The sequence below is a fragment of the Lonchura striata genome, chromosome 2, assembly GCF_046129695.1.
Source record: "Lonchura striata isolate bLonStr1 chromosome 2, bLonStr1.mat, whole genome shotgun sequence".
Classification (NCBI taxonomy): domain Eukaryota; kingdom Metazoa; phylum Chordata; class Aves; order Passeriformes; family Estrildidae; genus Lonchura; species Lonchura striata.
Window position 1 is genome coordinate 91,007,470 of NC_134604.1, and position 18,224 is coordinate 91,025,693.

Genomic DNA, 18,224 nt, shown 5'->3' on the forward strand with positions numbered 1-18,224 from the left:
TGAATATTTCCTTTTTAAATATAGAATAAAATGTTAAATGTGATTGAGAAGTTTTCTTCTATAGAATACAGAATGGAAGTTGACAGCAGCCATTATTCTCGGTACTATGCCCAGTGGCTGACAGTACACGAGCCCAAGTATTTTAGTGAGAAGTAGAACAGGAATTGAGCCATTACTGAAAATGGCTTAACTTTGTTCATAATCTAGTTGAATGCAAATCAGGCAGCTTCAGCTGGAGAGGAGGGGCTAGCAGCATTGGAGAGAACATTGTAAGCTGCTTGAGGACAGTAGGAACATGATGTTGCACACCTTATGTGGGACATGTTTCTTTTCTACTAGTAATTTGTCTTTGAGGACCTGCTCTATTATCTTTGTCATACTTTTTGAAGTCTGGAAGCAAAAATAGCCATGCTATTGTGTGTACCTCATTTTTGATCCATGAATGTTTTCCTTTTTTTCACAGAAGGAAGTTTACCCAACAGTAACTGATTCAGATATTTGCCTAGGGCTGTAGATGACAGATGCTCTCAGTGGTCCATGTGTTCTCAGTGGAATTTAAGCCCAAGTGCACATGCAGTCTTTAAAAGGCCTTTCCTGGTTTTGAGTGGTTTTTCTCCTTAATATTTTTTCACATTAAGTTCATAGTTCAAGTCTGTTTTGTGAAGTTTGAGCTTCGCTGCCTAAATGGTCTTTGTGTACATTGTAATCAGTGAAGTGGTTAAAGATCCATAGCTATTCTGATTAATATCTCTATACATCAACATACTCAAAATCATGTTGTCAGTATATGCTAAAGTGGAGGGACTTGCAAAGAGATTATTCTGACATGTTTTCCTGTGTAGGCTCTTGTTTTACAAGTTCCCTTTTTCAAGTACGCTTTGAGTTACTTCCTCCATCTCATTGACAGATATGAAATAGTCCTGTCCTTTTACAGCTGAGTTCTCAGTTCTAAATGATAGAATGCTTTTCCAAAGCCATTATGCTCAAGGTCTTATGTAAAGTCATTGTTGGGGCAAAAAAAGTCTGACAAAAACTTGATAATTGCTCATTTCCCCTTCCTTCTCATAAGAACTTTGATGTGTCTGAGATATCTGTTTGACTATCAACTTAATAAAAATAAAAGGCATGTAAAGGGCAGATAACCAACACTGAGGAAACAAATTGTCTCACATTTTAACCTTCTGTACTCAGTGTTTGTGCCAAAGATTAACTGATGTTAAGTACTTTTTTCAGACACCAAAAGCTTTTCCTCTTCCTTTTACCACATTAGTATTTTGTCTATGCAGGCCTCTGACTATTGTTGATTAAACATGCCTGTTCTTGAGTATGGACTGTGTCATGTGGTGTACTATACTTCATTAGTGGGAAACCTTATTTATAGGTATGTTTGGAGAGTACACCTAAAATCCTCTTGTCTTCCTTGACATAACTACTGGCTCTGAAATACTGCTTGTATATTAGCTAGAAGAATCTAGCTGAGGCATGGTGTGGTACTCAAGAAAAAGTTTACTTTTTGTCAGCACCTTCCCATTGAATGTATTCCAAGTGTCAGGCTTTGTGAATGAAATCTTGCCCTTCCTGGAGTGAGAGTTTTGCAATGAGTTCTTCAGAGCCAAGGTTTTACCACAGGCTTTTTGATTAGCTCTTCATTAAGTCTTGTGTGATGGAGAAGTTTATCTTAGTTTTAAGAGCATTGCATGCCCACTGTCGAACATTGATATTTACTATCTTTGTGTAGGTACTTAAATAGATCTAGTATAAAAATGAGTCACTGATGCGTTTTGTACAGCCTACTGTAAGTATGGGTAAATGCAAATTGTAAAAAGAAGAAGCTGCTTCCTGGTTTGGTATCAGCTTTCTACCACAAACAGGAAATAAATGGGTGCTACCCTCTATGTTTTGAACAGTGGCACTTAGGCTTCTATCTTCTAGTTGTTTTAAAGAGAGATTACATGCCTGTTTTGATAGGGTGGGGAGAATCTCAAGGCTAAATGCCAACTGACAAAATTACTTGAGACAACTGAACCATGCATCAGCAATGGTAAATGATGTTTGTGGTAAAGGGAAAGAGCAGCTATTGACCAGATCCTGATTTGTGGCAAGACTTCCCATGTGAGTGTAAGAGCACAGTATTCAGACTTAACAGCACAAAGGGCTAAGACGGCTAATCCAGTTTTGGTCTATTACTTTTCAAAAGCTGATCTGTAACATGATGTGGTGAGGAGCACCTACTACTCAACAATGAGTGTACATGGTTCTAAAGTAACATACATGGGGCTTTATCTGCAGAACATAATTAGTCAGGGGAAGGGAAACTCTTCCACTTACAACATCTATGTATTATATCCCATCAAACTATTTGAGAAGAAAATATTATTAATTTTGAGGATTTTGACCATATGGCAGTATTCTTCCTTTAGAGAAACAGGAAGATTAACGTTATGCCATGTGAAGTTGTTTGCCAGTTCCTGAGCAATTCTGACATGCTTGCACATATGGAGAGCAAGCAGGTATCAGTTCTGCTTTGTTTAGCATTTATGAACCCGTGCAGTGCTGAATAGAGCTGCTGCGCTTTCCTCAGCAATCAGCTAGATTTTGTTCCAGTTTCTTGTGAGCTGCTGTGTGGTCCAGCAGGCAGGCTGTGATCTCTAGTATGATCCTTAGACCTTTCCCAGCCGCCTGCTGCCCTCTTCTAAAGGAAGGAGCAGCTGTTACAAGCAGCAAATGCAGACAGCAAACAAACTCCTTCTTACTCCAGCTCTCAGACCTGCTGTTAGGCCTGACCTTATGTGAGACTGCTGATAATACTGCAGGGCTGAATTTACCTAGAGCAGTAGCTGTACCCTTGATCTTTCCTCTCACACTCCCTGAAGGGCAGCATTTAGTGAGCCCTTAGGGTTTGGCTCGGTTTTCTTGTTTGCTTTTAAGTTTTACTGATGGCAGAAAGTGACTTCTTGGGAAGTTGGCTAAAAAGGTTTCAGAGTAGACATGATCTGCCTAATAACATTCTGAAATAAAATTTGGAAAGACTGAACAATGGCACAGGTTATTCCCATTTGAAGTGATCTCTGTGCAGTGCTGAGTTCTTCCAATGCTCACTTCTCCAGACAATTTGGAGCAAGGGAAAATGAACCAACTCACCAGTGTTATCATAGTCCTGAAGCGAGATTCAAAAAGAAAAATGCAGTGCTGACATGAGTCACTCTTGAGCTGTGGCTCATGTCACCTGCTTAGCCTAGTCCTCTCCTACAGCTCATGTCTGTTACATCTCATCCCTCCTTCTCCAGGAGCTGGGGTGAGACTGCTTGCAGTCACACTCTACCAGCAGGATGAAGAGTAAGGAACCAAAATTGTTCCCCATCCCTCTTCCTATTCTACTGAGCAATGAGCAGAGTTGAGTTGTGTTGGGAAAAGTGTCCCCATATGGAATAAATGTTTGGAAGAACTTTCAACTTCCCACCTTGGAGGGGGAAGTTTCCAGCAAAATTGGGTAGGCTAGTGAGAAGTAGAAAGGTGGGTGACCACGAACCTCTTGTCCAGCAGGTTTAATAGGAACAAATGCCTATTTAGGAATTTTTTTATATCAACTTTTGTTCATTTGTAGAAGTGAATTATGCTGTGTGAGCCCTGGATATTAAGCCTATTGACCTGATACTTAATATTCAAGCAAACAGAATATTTTCTGATTTTGTTTAAAATCAGGGAAGACTTGTTCTTTTCCTTTGATTTTAAAACACGAAAGATTTCTAAGAATTTGATAGTAACAAAAAGATTGGTGGCCTGGCTGATACTTGCTTTAAAATGATGTAGGAAATTCGGGTAGATTTGGCTCCTGTGTTGAACTTTAGGCAGACTGACAGTCTTCTGTGCATCTTCTAGAGCCTCAGATAGGCACAGAAGTTCCTATCAGTGTTTGTCAGTGCTTTTTTCATAAATATTTCTCTGAGAAAACAGATTGCATCTGTTTTAAGCTGGGTTGGATGTTGCATTTGAATTTGCAATGGCTGCTTCAGGTGGGGTGTGTCAGATTCCAGGGCAAAATGAGTGCGTTTAACTAGTGGTGTCCTGGTGACCTTTGCAGACACTGCCTCTGAGGCCTTGCTCAGGATGCTAAAACTACTTTATGCCAGGATGGCAGAACTTTGTCATGAGTAACTTTAGGATAATCTGTGGTCGTGCATTTTCTTCTCCTTCAAAGTACTGCGGTTAAATTAAACCACAAATTTGCAACTGCTGGAAATGTAATACAATTAAGTAGGATTTGTGTACTTTTATTTGCTTTATAACTGTTTTCTGGTGCTTCAATCCACAGTGGCTCATGGTTTCATTCCAGGCAGAAAGGAGATAGTTGGATACAGGCTTTCCCTGTATCTATAAAACTAGGACTTTGAGTCTGCTTTTTCTTTTCTTTGACAACTTGCAATCAGTTTCAGTTTTGTTTTCAGATAACAGAATGTGTAGTAAAGATTATATTTAACAGGCATTGTATAATTTGTGTTTTCCTCAGTAAGGCCTTTCAAAAGTTTTTTTGTTGCTGATTTCCTTTTGAGTACTGTCTGATTCCCTACAAGAAATTCAGTAATCCAATGGCTTCTGTAATCAATAATTGAAAACTGGAAGCTGGCTGGCCCCATTATGTGTTGGTAGATGTGGTTAGGAAGGAGGTGTGACCTGTGAGCCCGCCCTCCATACCAGCAGGAGCTGATGGAAAAGGAAGTGTTCAGCAGTTGAACTGGCACGCCTTCAGCTTGTTCCTTGAAAAGGGGTCCTACCATTCCAAAGGAGAAGATTGTGCTAATAAGCATAGCTGCTTCTAGGAACACCCTGAGATATATTTGTTAATGGAAATGTCTTGAGTAATCAATATGTGCTACTTCAGAATTGCCAAACCTCCAGATTTTTTCTCAGAAAAAAGAAAGCATTATAGCCTTCTAATGCAGGACTGAGAATAGCCTCAATCCCTGGCTCCAAAGGAGGGATTCTCTCTGAGCAAGATGAAGCCACTGTTTCAGCTTTTGGTAAAGTGGATTTTTTTTTTTTTCTGTTGCATTGTCTAATCTTTCCTGCTTGTAAACTCTGCAGATCTACTACAATAATATACTCTTGCTATTATTGCAGTAGTTCTTCTAATAATAAAAGTATTAATTTCTTTCTTAAAACTGTCAAAGATCATGGCAGTTGTCTGTTTCTGTGGTACGTGTAATCAATCCATTATAGGTTGACCTTCTTTCTTGTTGATTAGATTAACTTTTGATCTTATGATACTGATTTATTGCAGTTTTTTGTCTTCCTTTTGCAAAATAAATTATTTAGTATTTTCTAAGCCCAACTAATGCCATTTCTCAGGAGTGAATCTATTCATATGAATTCTTATGTTTTGCATAATGGTATAATTGATTTGGGGAAAAGCGTTGTGTTTATGTAAGAGTAACATTTTCTGTAAATTACAGTGTTACTGTAGCCTTATTTCAAGGTATTTGCATTTTTAACTGGAAGTAAAACACTGGAAGGTGTTTTGGAATAGATGTAGTTTGCTGGTCCCAGTGATCCTATTACCTCTTTTTTGCTGTAGGAAGATTGGAGTCCCTTTTGGAGCAGCTGACCATTTTCAAAGCTTTCACAACAGAGAGATGAAAGCTACAAGAAAAATTGGCTTTTAGCCCATGAGAGGCATGACTATCATTTTCTGCTTAATGTACCTAGAAAAATGTGTGAAATACTGCTGATTTTTTAAAATAATTTTTTCAACTTAATTTCTGAAATGAGTTTCCATTTTATTCAGTCTGTGTGAGGTTGAGCAAATGGCCAGTTTGCTCTCAGACTCTTCTAAGTGCATTGAAGCATTCTTTCTTGAAGTGTTGGTCTCGTATTTAAGACCAGCAGAAATAGGTCTATAAAAACATTTGTATACCTTGCTATTTTTCTACAGAGGAATATTTTCTGAGTTGCCAAATCTCTGTTCTTGTCTCTTAATTTCTTCAAAACTTACATTAATGTTGATTTCTTTGGTAGTTAGCAGGATATCAACAAAGATAGCAGTAGAGGGTTTTGCATGTTCGTAATTTAAATTTATTCTCCAGAGACCTGTAATAGAATCTGTTGCCAGTGGGACAGAGAACATTGAAGAGTAAGGAAAATACAGTAAAACAAAAGCAAGAAAGCTGTTCTGCTTAAGCAGAGTTCTTAGCTGATCATGTGCCTAGCCACTGTCATGTACAGCTACAGTAGGCATTGCAGTGGTACTAAGTCCTAAAGAGCTGGGTCTGGAAGTGGCTTTATGCATTTGTGCAGAGAAGTCCTGCTCTTGTGCATGAGGGCAGGCTTCAGTTTGGAAGACAATGACAGATGCCAACTTTGGCACACACTGACGAGGGTGAAGGAGGATACCTGTGTCACTGAAACACAAACCAGGAGTGACAGCTGAATGCAGTGTTTGGTTTTTGCATTGGGGATGGTTGTGGTTTAATTATTTTGTTTAAAATTATGCAAAAAATACACAGCAGAAGTTTGAAACTCACACACTCATCTGGGTTCTTTCCTGTTCAAAATGCCAGTCAGCAGCTGTGGTGCCTCTGCAACTTTATACAGATTGAAGAGCTTGTCTTCAATTAGAGAGGGTTTCTTTCATGTTTTCTGGATGAAGACCAGTATCGTCTGCCACGTGTACTTGAAAGGTCTGTGTCCCAGCCCTCAGACAGGAAAAAGTGTTACTGACTCAGAATACTGAAGTTATAAGTAGACAGTAAAGGTTTGGGGAGTGAAGGCACAAAGTGTACATTCAAGGTAGTGCAGAAAGAATGGTACTGAATAAGGGGTATACACTAGGAAGGGGAGGAAATTACTGTAGCAGTTAGAAACAGAATTCCTCATAGGTGTCTTCAGGGCAAGTATTCAGGCACTGAGTCCACTGTTTCTGCTTCTTTACTTGAGAGGACCAAGGAATGACTTTGGACTGCACTTCTGTGTGTCCATGCTCGTAAATTATTGCTGCACTCCTTGCTGTGCTTTGACCTACCTTCACCAGCTTTTGTCCAGACAAATCTGCTGTAGGGAAAGGGAGTCTTAGCAGCGCAGGTGCAACTTGAGGCCGGAGTTCCATCTTCATTCTACTCTGTTACCTAGGACAGACATCGCCATAGAGCAGGAGGTTGTAGTAACTAGTCACAAGAGATAGGGAAGTCACTGGAAAGAGTTTTGGTCCTGTGCAAAAAGAGCAAAGGTTGAATCTGGAAGATCTTATAAAAGGGGTGGCAAAAGAATTTTGTGTAATTTGGAGTGAAGATGATACCCACATTAGAACTGTGACTAATCAGTAGGGTGGATTTTAGCATCCTTTAGTACAAAAGGTGGAGGGGAGAGTAATGAAAATGAAAGACTCGGTTTTGGGTATGATAATTTGGAGAGGATGACTGGGCACTGCTGGCATGTCAGATTTGGTCAATAACAAAATGTGTTTTGTGTTTACTGTGTACACACTGTAAAAGTGATGCTGAGTTTTTGTCAGTGGGAGTGGCTACTCGCATTTTGAAATATAATGAAATTAATAAAAGGAATGCAGCTAGTATTCATGTTTGTCTTTATTTTCTTAGCATATTGAAGGATAATATTTTGGTCCAAGTCATAATAACTGATGTGATGGTAAGGAGTTGAAGACTCTGTAAGAGTACATGCTATGAATGCTAGCAATATGACTGAACAATATTTGTGTTTTTTTAATAGTTGTTTGAGATACTTTTATTGATACTTGTCTTACAATTTATATTGCTTAATAGATTTTATTTTTGTAATGTTTTAAACATGTATGCTAATTAAAACATTAATTTGTAACACTTTGTTAATTTGTAACACTTCTGTGATATCATTTTTAATGATAGTGTTGCAGATACTTGCTTAATATTTAAAATGCTAATTGCAACTTCAACACAACATTTCTGTGTCAGACCATGGACACTCCAAATCCTTCAATTAGTTCAACTTACAGAGATAATGGTGGGAATTATGCACCCAAATTTAGTTGAAGGACTACTAGTCTGAATTCTCTGGCCATAGAAAGATCTTAGCTATACAGCTCTTATTTAATCTTTAGCCTTCTCCTGGAATTATTTGCGCAAACTGGCATGCTTTGGTTGAAGTTAGAATGGTGTGACTGCCTATGCATAAAACTAACTTTTCCTGTGGTGTTTTTGGTGTGTTTCAGGGGAAGGTCCATCTGGAGCTGAGACTGAGTGAAGTCATAACAGACACTGGTGTTGTCTGCCACAAGCTCGCAACACGGTAGGACTTGAAATGTAGCTGTGAAATTATGAGAAATAGACTGATTGCAAACAGTATGCAGTGCTTAATTCAAAAATAGTTGGAGGAATCAACACATTTATTTGGACATTAAATGTTCTTAATCAGAAATATCCTTATTAATTTATAGGGTGTGAGATTTTTTATTTTTCCTTTTCCTTCTCTACATAATCTATGTAATTTTCTTCCTAATAGCCTTAAATGTTAATAAATCCCTTATCCAGTTTAGTCATGGCATAAATTCTAAAAAGACATCAAAGGGTAATATTAATGTCCTTCTAATTTGCATTAAGGATCTTACCAGCTAAGTAAATTTGTAGCACAACTTATGTGGTGAGAGTGTTGCAGAGCTGACTTAAAACAAAAGTTTGCTATCACTTACTAAGGCAGCCTCAGAATCGGCCATCCAGTCTCACTCAAGTTGGAACAGAGATGACACAGGACTCAAATGGCAATAAAGATTTCTCTGTCCTCTGAGGAGGAGTCTGGAAGACCATTGCTCTCTGGCCACACCAAAGCCTTTCACGTTACCTCGGGAGCAGTGGCAGAGCTGGTTGACTTCTGTGAGGAATGCATTGTGTTCTCTGGCAGAAGAGCTGTCAAAATCAGACTGCTGGCACCATACACTTCTAGTTGTTTGGCAGTCATGTCAATATGCTAAATACGCTGCTAGGGAAGTTCTGACCAGCCCAATTTTCCAACCAGTATTTAATGTAATTTTGTTGCTGTCTTTGCTAAGGCTTTGTTCTGGTAGTCTTTACATCCAGGACCTGTTAACAAATGAAGGTGACCCATGTGGTGACCTCCATCACTGTAGGCCCACTCTTGATATGAGGATGTGCTGAGGTAAGTGGTCCTGCCTGCCTGTGCATGTACCCTCTGGCCATGCAGGTCCTACCAGAGCTCTACAGCAAGTACATTTGACCTCTTCCTCTCTGCAGTCTGCTCTCATGAGGCAGAGCAACTACCAGGGGATGGTCTGCTGCAAGTTGCTGTGGAGTCTCTGAGCTCCAGTGAATTTGTTAACCAGGGCACAATGCTGCTGGAACACAGCTGAACTTCTTTGAGAACAAAAATTACTATGTCAGTATAGCTGTGCACCACCTCGAGGGCCCAGCCTTCCTCTAGCTGATACCTGAGGACTCTCATTATGTTGTTCTCCTTTGCACAATTTGAATATGACCAGGTGATAATGGTCACACACATTCTGAGAAACCAGAGCTCAAACCTGTATCTACCAAGTCCTAGACTGGCATCTTTTGTTTAAGTGTTGCTTGCAGTGATATTGGTCCTAAGGAGTTGTAGGACAGGGTGAAATAGAAGTGGGAAAAGGCAATTTCTTTGTGAGAGAGGAATATGTGTGTGACATACAGGACAGTGGATTTATTACTGAGCTTGGACTTTCCTTGAAGCTAGCCTGGAGGATAGTGTGTTTAGACAGGGAAAAGGGGCACAGTTGTCCTGGTTACCACACTGAGGTTTTTTTTGGCTTTGGCCTTTCTGAAAGTTTGTGCTGTACTCCTTAGAAGTGATACAGCCACAGAGCATTCCATCCTTATCCTTTGAACCCTCATTGTGGGTTGAAATCCTGTGATGTCTGTGATTCTGCAAACAGATTAACTGAAATGCCCTTCTGGTCTCATCTGTTTTGAACAGTTAGGAGGTGTACATAAGGACCTTCAGAAGTGCTTGCCTTTGTTTGTTTTATTTTGACAGAGTGTGTCATACCACAGCCAGCTGTCTTTTAAAAGTTTTGTCCTCGGTTAAGTGAGACTCTGTAAAATTATAACACCAATGGATTTTTCCGTGAACTTCCTAGAAATGCTAGAAATATGTGTCTGAAAACGTCCTTCTTAATATGTAATACATGCAGCTTCTTGCTTCATGATTAGCAGTAAGGCAATGACTACTTTAACAGTGTGATTTCTAGCTTTCTATTCTTTTGGCCAGACAGCTTTTAAATATTTATTCAAATTTTTGCTTATATATTCTCGATTTGAAGACTATTTCATTAACTTTCTACAAAGCAGATAAAAAAACTTAGATTAGCTTGTGAAGCATTCTGTAACCATGATTTGCTAGGTATTGTTCAGTATATAAGCTACAATGTGTATAAAAATCATGAGGTTTTATCCACTGAATCATAATGAGCCCAGGTGTCTTAGAAACAAAATTTGAGAATCAGAGCTCAAGTAAGCTTTTGTCTGCTGAAACTGTCTTTTCCCATTGCCACCTTCTCTTTGGTATCTGTTCTGGACACTCTGGCTTTATCTAGCTTCCACATTTAGTTGTATTTGAGTGGTGACAGTAGAGCTTAGCAGTTCAAATAAAAAAATTGGGAAAGAAGAATGTTTCTAGAGTATGGAGTTCTGTTGATGCAGGATTTCATGACCATCTGTCTTAGCTGTGAGAAAGAAGGGAATGATGAAGGGGAATGTTTACATGTGGGGGTGAAAAAAAAGCACTTCAGAATGTAGTCCAGCATTTTCTTCATGCCACACTGCTTGCTTTAGGAAGGTCTACAGCAAACTGCAGCTCTTAATATTTTTCCACATGATCTGAAATCTCTTGCGGGTTTGTTCATAGACATGTTGATTCTAGTGCTTCAGTCTGTAAGAAAAGACTGTAGTAATTAAGCAATGCTCAGCTAAATGCCTTTGTAGCTGGAATTTGCCAGCAAGGAGAGCAGGAGAGGCAGAACCTTTGTTAGAGGTAGGTCATGAGTGCAAAGAAGAGACTAGGTGTTCTAGGGAAGTGCAGGTTCCAATTGAGTGTTGTGAAAATAACTGATTTTGTTGTAAATATCTTGTGGATGTTACAGTGAGCAAATAAAACAAGGCTGTAAAAGTATAAGCAAGAATCTAGAATCACTTAATCCCAAAAACGGACTTGTTCTGGTGAATCTAATGCTTGTCTTGTGAATGTCATTGATTTTGTTTAAAAAATATATAGTTTGTTTTAAATGAAACATTTAGCTGCAGAGATGAACACTACCCTGCAAAATCCCTCATACACATAACTGGTGGAATAATTCAGGTTTGTAGGGAGAACAAAAGCTGCATCCAGTGGACAGCTGTTTAAAAATACCTTAGAGACACTTGCTTTTTAAGCCCCAGAGTAGTGCTTGTTTTCAAAGACCATGTGTGTAGGCTAAATGAAGACTTGGCCCAATTAAGAACCATTTTTACCTCTCCAGAAGATATGAGCTTACCCATAGGTCTCTATCAGTGTGCCCTCTGAGTCTGTTCATATTGCTGCCACCTCTGCATTCCAGAAAGCCTGGAAAGCAGCTGGGTCTGAGCCAGCCTGCAGTCCTGTGGAGCATGCTGTGAACAGAGTCAGCTGGATGAATGAATGGAAAAATTAATTTGAATGGAAGGGTAAATTAAAATATTTAACTGCTGAGCTCTTGAACATCAAGTAGTAGATTATTAAAAAATGCAAAAGGCAAGTGTGCTTCCTTACCCCTGCTGAGGAAGTAAAAGATTCAGTTCAAAAACTGTTACCTAATAGCTTCTCCTTAGGAAGCATTCAGTACTTTCATTTAGTCTTAAACCACTAAGCTCTTGTGCTCCATCAGAGGCCATAGTCTCAGCCAGCTGCTACAGCACAATCTCCTGGACTGAATCCCTGCAAAAGAGATTAAAAGGTGAAGCGTTAGTGGATTTAAAAGTTACATTGACAGTACAGATGTAGACACCATGTTCACACTGCTTGTGACCCCTAGCAACTTCTTCTGTCATACTCTGCAAGAACCACAGCTCTCACTTGGGATGCTCCTTCTGGGAAAGGTTTGCTACTTGTGGGCACACCCTGTGGGACCTGGTGCAAAACCTGGTGGTCCTTGTGACTGGCCCCCATAAGTCTCCTGTACCCCAGTTACAGGACTTGAGATGCAGGTTCTTGATGTGTATGTTCACACCATACAGGGAAAGCAGATATACAGCCTGCTGACCACAGAGCCTTGCCCAAGTGCGTCAGATTAAAACCATCATGCATGGACTTCGTGGTTTGGTACCTCCCTGTAGCTGCATTTGTACTAAATACTGTTGTGCAGTGTAGTGAGTCACCTTGAATACTGGGGAGAAGTCTTACTCAGTAGGTCTGGCTTCTCCCCTTTTTGTCTTTCACTGACAAAAGATCTTTCACTGTGTTCCTCCACACTTTTTACAGCCACAGCCTTCCTGGCCCTCTGCACAGTCAGCCACTGGTTGTTGTGACTATCAGCATCTGGCCTCATCTTCTACTGGCTGTGAAGGCTGTCTCCTGTTTGTCACCTATCAGAAATCTATCTGTAATTTTATGAACATTTTTAAGATAGGTCATGGAAAGAAGTGGTCAAGACTTTCCCATGCTTCTGACTGTGTGTGTGTGTCTGTACTCACCCCTTGTGCTGACACACAGCTTCTGGCAGCTGCTGAAGCAATGTTGTATTTTTTTTTACTTCCCTCATACTTTTTTAAGCTGAAACAGGCTTTAATCCTGTGTATCCTAGAAACTGCACTTTTTCTGTAATGTAGGAGAAGGAAAATGACCAGAGAAAGGTTCTCTTTCTGCAGCTGCGCTGGATGAAAGTGTTTGAACTAAGTCATGAACAGTGTGTGTCTAGCTATATTACATTAATACATCTGAAAATCAATAGGATGTACTTGTCCCTAATTTTTTTTATGAGCCATTACTTCCCATATACAGAAACTTTTCTTGCTTTACAGCCAAAGTACTCAGAAAGGATCCCTAGACTTTTTGTAAACCTTTCTCCATCATTTCTAGAGCAGATTTTGGGCAACATATTTGTGTTTAGCACAGAAAGGTGGTTCCCCAGAGGCTTTAAAGCCTCTGGGCTGTCCAGACAACCTTGTCTCATCTGTCAGAGCCACCCATGCAAGGAACAGCAGATACATGCATTTGTATGTATTTAACAAGGAGGAGGGCTCCTGTAGATAGCTTTGCAGCAATCTGTAGGCTTTGCTGTGGTTAAGCTACAAGAGGCAACATTTAGAGGCAGTGTTCTGTATTTAGCAAGATGACATCTTGCAGCATGCCTGAAGGAACAGGCCACTGAACTCCTGTTGAAAGTCAGAGTGAGCTTGGAGCCTGGCTCCCTGATCATCCTTTGAGAATTCCTGCATGTGTATGTAATTAGTCACATTTAAATGTCTGTATTTATTCAGTGTCCCCAGCTGCTCCTTCAAGTGTTGTCTTATGTTTTGTCTCTTAGTCTTAAAAAAGCTTGGCAACATCTGCTTTGGAAAGCTCACCCCTCCTTCCCTCTGCTTCTTTTATTCTCCCACCCAGTAAATCTATGTAACTAAATAACTACATATGTGCTTCAGAGACCACTGCTGTCTTTCACATTAGTAATACAGTTCTCCAGTAAAGAATTCATAACAATGCTGAAATTTTATTTGGGAAGCGAAGCTTTTGCAGCTCTGGTATAGAAGATGTGGCTACTCTGCATTAATTTACGAATTCAATGCTGTGCAACTCTCTTGAGGGCTCTACAAGATGTGTTCCAATCATGTGGAACAAAATTGAATGGGCAGTTTACAAGAGCAAGCAGGAGAGGAGACAATAAGTAGGTATGACATCCCTAAGATAAATGCTTGAGGGATTGTTAAAAGAACAGTGACTGATATGTGGGCTTTAAAAGCTTTCTGAAGAGGGGGGGAAGGACGAAGGTTTCATTTGTCAGCTGTGGTTAAGGTTTCTGTTCAGGCATGGGAGTCCTGGGACTTGGTGGTGGTTCCCTTGCCTTCCCTGTCATGGGAATAGAGCACAGAGCAGCGTCTGACCTTCCTCTCTGATGGCTCACATTATAGATCTGAACTTCCTTGTCCATGAGCATTGCTGCTCACTGGTTGACAATCGCTGCCCTAAAGCAGATTGACTTTATGTAACTGTTTAAAAATCTCTTATGCAATATGATGTTTCTAGGGTTAAGGTAAATTATGCTTCATTTTGAAAATTGCAGAGGCTCAGCCTTTTTGTTTTGTTGGTCACAGCTCATGAAGGGTAAAGTTACATGTATCAAGTCTGGTTGGAAGGGCTGTGATAATGGCCATTCCTGCTTTTGGATCTGCAGTCTGGATCCTCATCTAAAGCATAAGAGGAAACCATGATCTTGTCTGGTGTAGGTCTGCTGTTTCCTCCTGTGATTGCAAGTAGTATTTTCCTTTTCCACATAGGATCTGGTGTTCCTCCAAAGTGTCAGCAGGAACCTGTTTCTTCATGGTGGCAATGTTTTGTTGCTTTGTGAGGCAGTAGTGCTCAGTCTCAAGCTCTTGATGGTTATGTTGATGTGGTGCGGGGCTGCAGCTCCTGTTGGAGGTCAGAGGAGACCAGAGCTGGCATTGGCTGCTTTTCCTGTCATGTTACAGCTCTTGGTGCTGTGCCTCTGTCCAGAATGGGTCCATGAGCCACCCAGCTCTCTTGGGTTTGCTGCTTCCAGTTTTGAGAACATACATTTGTGTTGCTTTAGAGAAGTTTCCGTTCCACTGCAGAGACACACAGCCAGCTTTGAACTCGCGTCAGGGTCAAATGAAGCTTATTTTCCTGCCTAAAATATGACCTGCATCAATCAGGGGGATAAAAAGGTATTGCTAACTACAAGAAGGCCATGTATGCATCAATCAGGTGAACTCCCAGTATTTTGAAAAATTTCAGCTTCTGTTTGCTCCTGGGAAGTAATGCTAAGGAAAGCATCAAGCAGTTTCATGGCTTCATTTTGAATAAACTCATGCATCAATTAAATGTGTTACAATCTCCTTTCTCTGAAGAGCAAGCCCTGCATCACACTGCAGCTTTTCCTGCAGAATTGCATCTTGATCATGCTTTTAATCTTGTGTGGGTTTCATAACAAACTGATGGGGGGAAAATGCTCAGAGGTTAAATCATATAGTATCTGGTACTTTTATCATGGAGTGCTGCAATGCTGTGGGTTTTGGCAGTACAGAGGGGAAGAAGGAAGAGAGATGTATCTTTATAAGGTTTTAACATAGTGCATAATTTTTTTTTTCTCCCAGCTCTCATAACACTGAGTTTACACTGACTCTGCTGTGCTTCTCTATCTCCACCACAGCCTCTGTTGAATATTTTATAGCCTAAATCAAGTTTAAATTGTTTTCCATTAAATCTCTGATATATAGAAATACTGTCTGCTGCTGCTGTGATTCCCCCTAAATTAAGTTTTTCACACTTCTTTGTTTTTGTATTCAGTGTTTCTTCGGTGCTTCTCCTCTATTCATTAAATTCTTTATGCAAATCACATACAAGTGTCATTTTTTCTGTAATTTCAATCAACAAAAACTTCAATTAGACTCTTCTCCAGCAGAACATGTTTTAAAGTGCTCACCATTTTGTGACTGGCTAGTCATCACATGACTCTGGAGTAGGTATAAAACTTGGTTTGGAATTAAAGACTCAAATGTAGGTCTTAAGCCATTCTGTTTTACCGGTAAATGCTGCTGCGTAAATAACATGACAATACTTCCTTTTTTACACAGAGTATGGACAGACTGGGATTATAAGCAGAGGCAAATTATTCAAGCATAAATCGTTATGGTAAATGATTTGATTTCTAAATGTGCTCGAGGTCACAGTGTTATGGTACTTCAGGGGCATTAGAGAGCATTCCTGTAGTACCCATATTTGTAAAAGGTGCTTGGAGTCTGAGAACTGTGAATTGTTGGCACCTTCAGTAATCTGTCTGTGTCCCAAATGTCAGCAGTTTTTACTTCACTGATGGCCTTTAATGATGATCAGCTGGAAGAGTTCAATTACATTTGAGGTAGGACCCTAGGAAAAACCAGCTAGCTGTTTTGCAACACGACCTATAACAAGAGGTTCTTCAGAGTACAGGGTATTTAGCATAATACAAGGATGAACTTGCGCCCTGTTTCATTCTGAATGACTCTTGGGATTTCTACAGCTGCTGTGGCAGGCACCATCCAAAAACAGTGAAGATTCTAAAGAAGCAATGTGATGAGGCACGAATTACAGTTGTATCTGCAAATTTTTTATCTGTTGCTCCAAGAGCAACACTTACCAACATGATATTTAGGTAGCAGAATGGAGCTAGGGACAGACATCAAGGTAGGATAGAAATAGGGGATGCTGGAGGGTAAAGAGGAAGTTGCAGGGCCCCAAGTGTTTAGGTTGGGGGATTTCTTTTCTTGTTGGGCTTCTTTTGTTTCTGTGGTTTTTGTTTTTGGTTTTTTTTTTTTTTTTCAGATATAAGGAAAGTAGAGACATGGCTCACAATGCCTAGGAAACACTTGTCATTAACTTTATTGTACACATAAAGACTTGTTGAGAGGAAGTTACTGCAAAAAGTCATACAGTGGATGTGACAATAATGAAAGTGTCTCTTACTCCACTCCATCTGGATTCATGTTTGGTGCTTCTGGGTACATTATTGTACTGAGAATGCAACTGGTTATATGCTATGAGTGAGTACTTTCCAGAATCCACAGTGCTAAAATCATCTGGTATCAACTGTATGTCCCCCTACTTGTCTGCCTTGATGTAAATCTTTGACTTGGATGTCATTTTTTGGAAATTTCAGTGAGAGTTGATTGTGGGAAAATTAATCTATTTTGCCAATTATATATTTGTAACATAAAAAGCACTTGTAAGTCAGATTAAAAATATTTCAATATACATTGTTAATTTATTAGTACTTTGAGACCTGTCATTTTCACTGTCCCATTCCTTTCTTCCTTACAAGGTAGGTTGCTAGTTTATCTAATAGTGTTGTTCTCATAAATACTGAGAGAAAAGGGGAATACTCTGAAAGAAATTGCAGTGAGCAGAGAAATTGTCAGGGAGGCTGTGCTTTTGGAAGCAGTAATGTCTGCAATTAATTTTAACTTATTTTACTGTTGACTTGCTTCCAAGCTGATGGTTTTGTAATAATTCCATAGAAGCTTCAGAGGCAACAATTTAGCTAGGCTGTATACAGCTGCAGATGTACTTGCTGTGTATGGTTTTACCCTTGTAGTTGTTTGGCAGTCTCTGCTGAACTGTCCAGTTTTGTGCCCCACCAGCCCAAACATCATGTTTGTAAAAGGTGGCACAGTATGACAGCAGACTCTTTCTATTCATGTGCTTTTCCGTCAAAGCTGCTGAGAACTGCTGTGTGCAGCCCTTTCCTCCCTAGAGACATCCAGGGATGCTTTATTATCTGCATAGCCATTGAGTTGAATAAAATTAGTAGAACTAGAGTATCTTTTGAAATCTCTACTGCTTATTCAAATTTTGTGGCAAACACCAACTGATTAAAAAAAAAATTGTCAGCAGGAGGTTGATTGACAAATACAGACAAAAAGCATTTTCTCTTAAGCTTCTCTCTTTAGGAGTCTGGGCTAAAAAGCTTGCTGTTAAACTCAGAAGTGTTCCTGGAAGAGCTACAGGAAAAATAGAAGAGCTGGTAGATATGTCTTGCAGTGAGTGACTGTTGGATTTATGCAAGAAAAACTTAGATGACACCAAGATGGGGAGAGGTGTTGGTCTGCTGGAGGGTAGGAGGGCTCTGTGGAGGGACCTGGGCAGGCTGGATCCAAAATATAGGCCACACCTTGACTGCTGTGTCCAGTTCTGGGCTCCTCAGCTTAGGAAGGACCTTGGGGTACTGAAGTGTGTCCAGAGGAGGGCAGTGAAGCTGATGGAGGTCTGGAGAGCATGTCCTGTGAGGAGCAGCTGAGGGGGCTGGGGTTGTTCAGTCTGGAGAGGAGGAGGCTCAGGGGGACCTCCTCACTCTCTACAACTGCCCGAAAGAGGAGGCTGCAGCCGGGTCAGCTTTTCCTTCCTGGCAACAAGTGATGGGACAAGAGGACATAGTCTTAAGCTGTGCCAGGGGAGAATTAAGCTGGACATTAGGAAGAAATTCTTCACAGAAAGAGTGATTGGGCATTGGAAAGGTTTCCCAGGGAAGT

General features: G+C 40.2%; 1 protein-coding gene across 1 annotated transcript in view; it reads left to right on the forward strand.

Moving 5' to 3' along the window:
• RASA3 (RAS p21 protein activator 3) overlaps positions 1–18,224 on the forward strand; it is a 129,109-nt gene that overhangs the window by 64,133 nt on the left and 46,752 nt on the right. Inside the window, exon 5 of the mRNA XM_021545628.3 lies at positions 8,198–8,274. Within this exon, the coding sequence (XP_021401303.1) occupies positions 8,198–8,274 (77 nt within the window). The remainder of the gene's footprint in view (positions 1–8,197; positions 8,275–18,224) is intronic.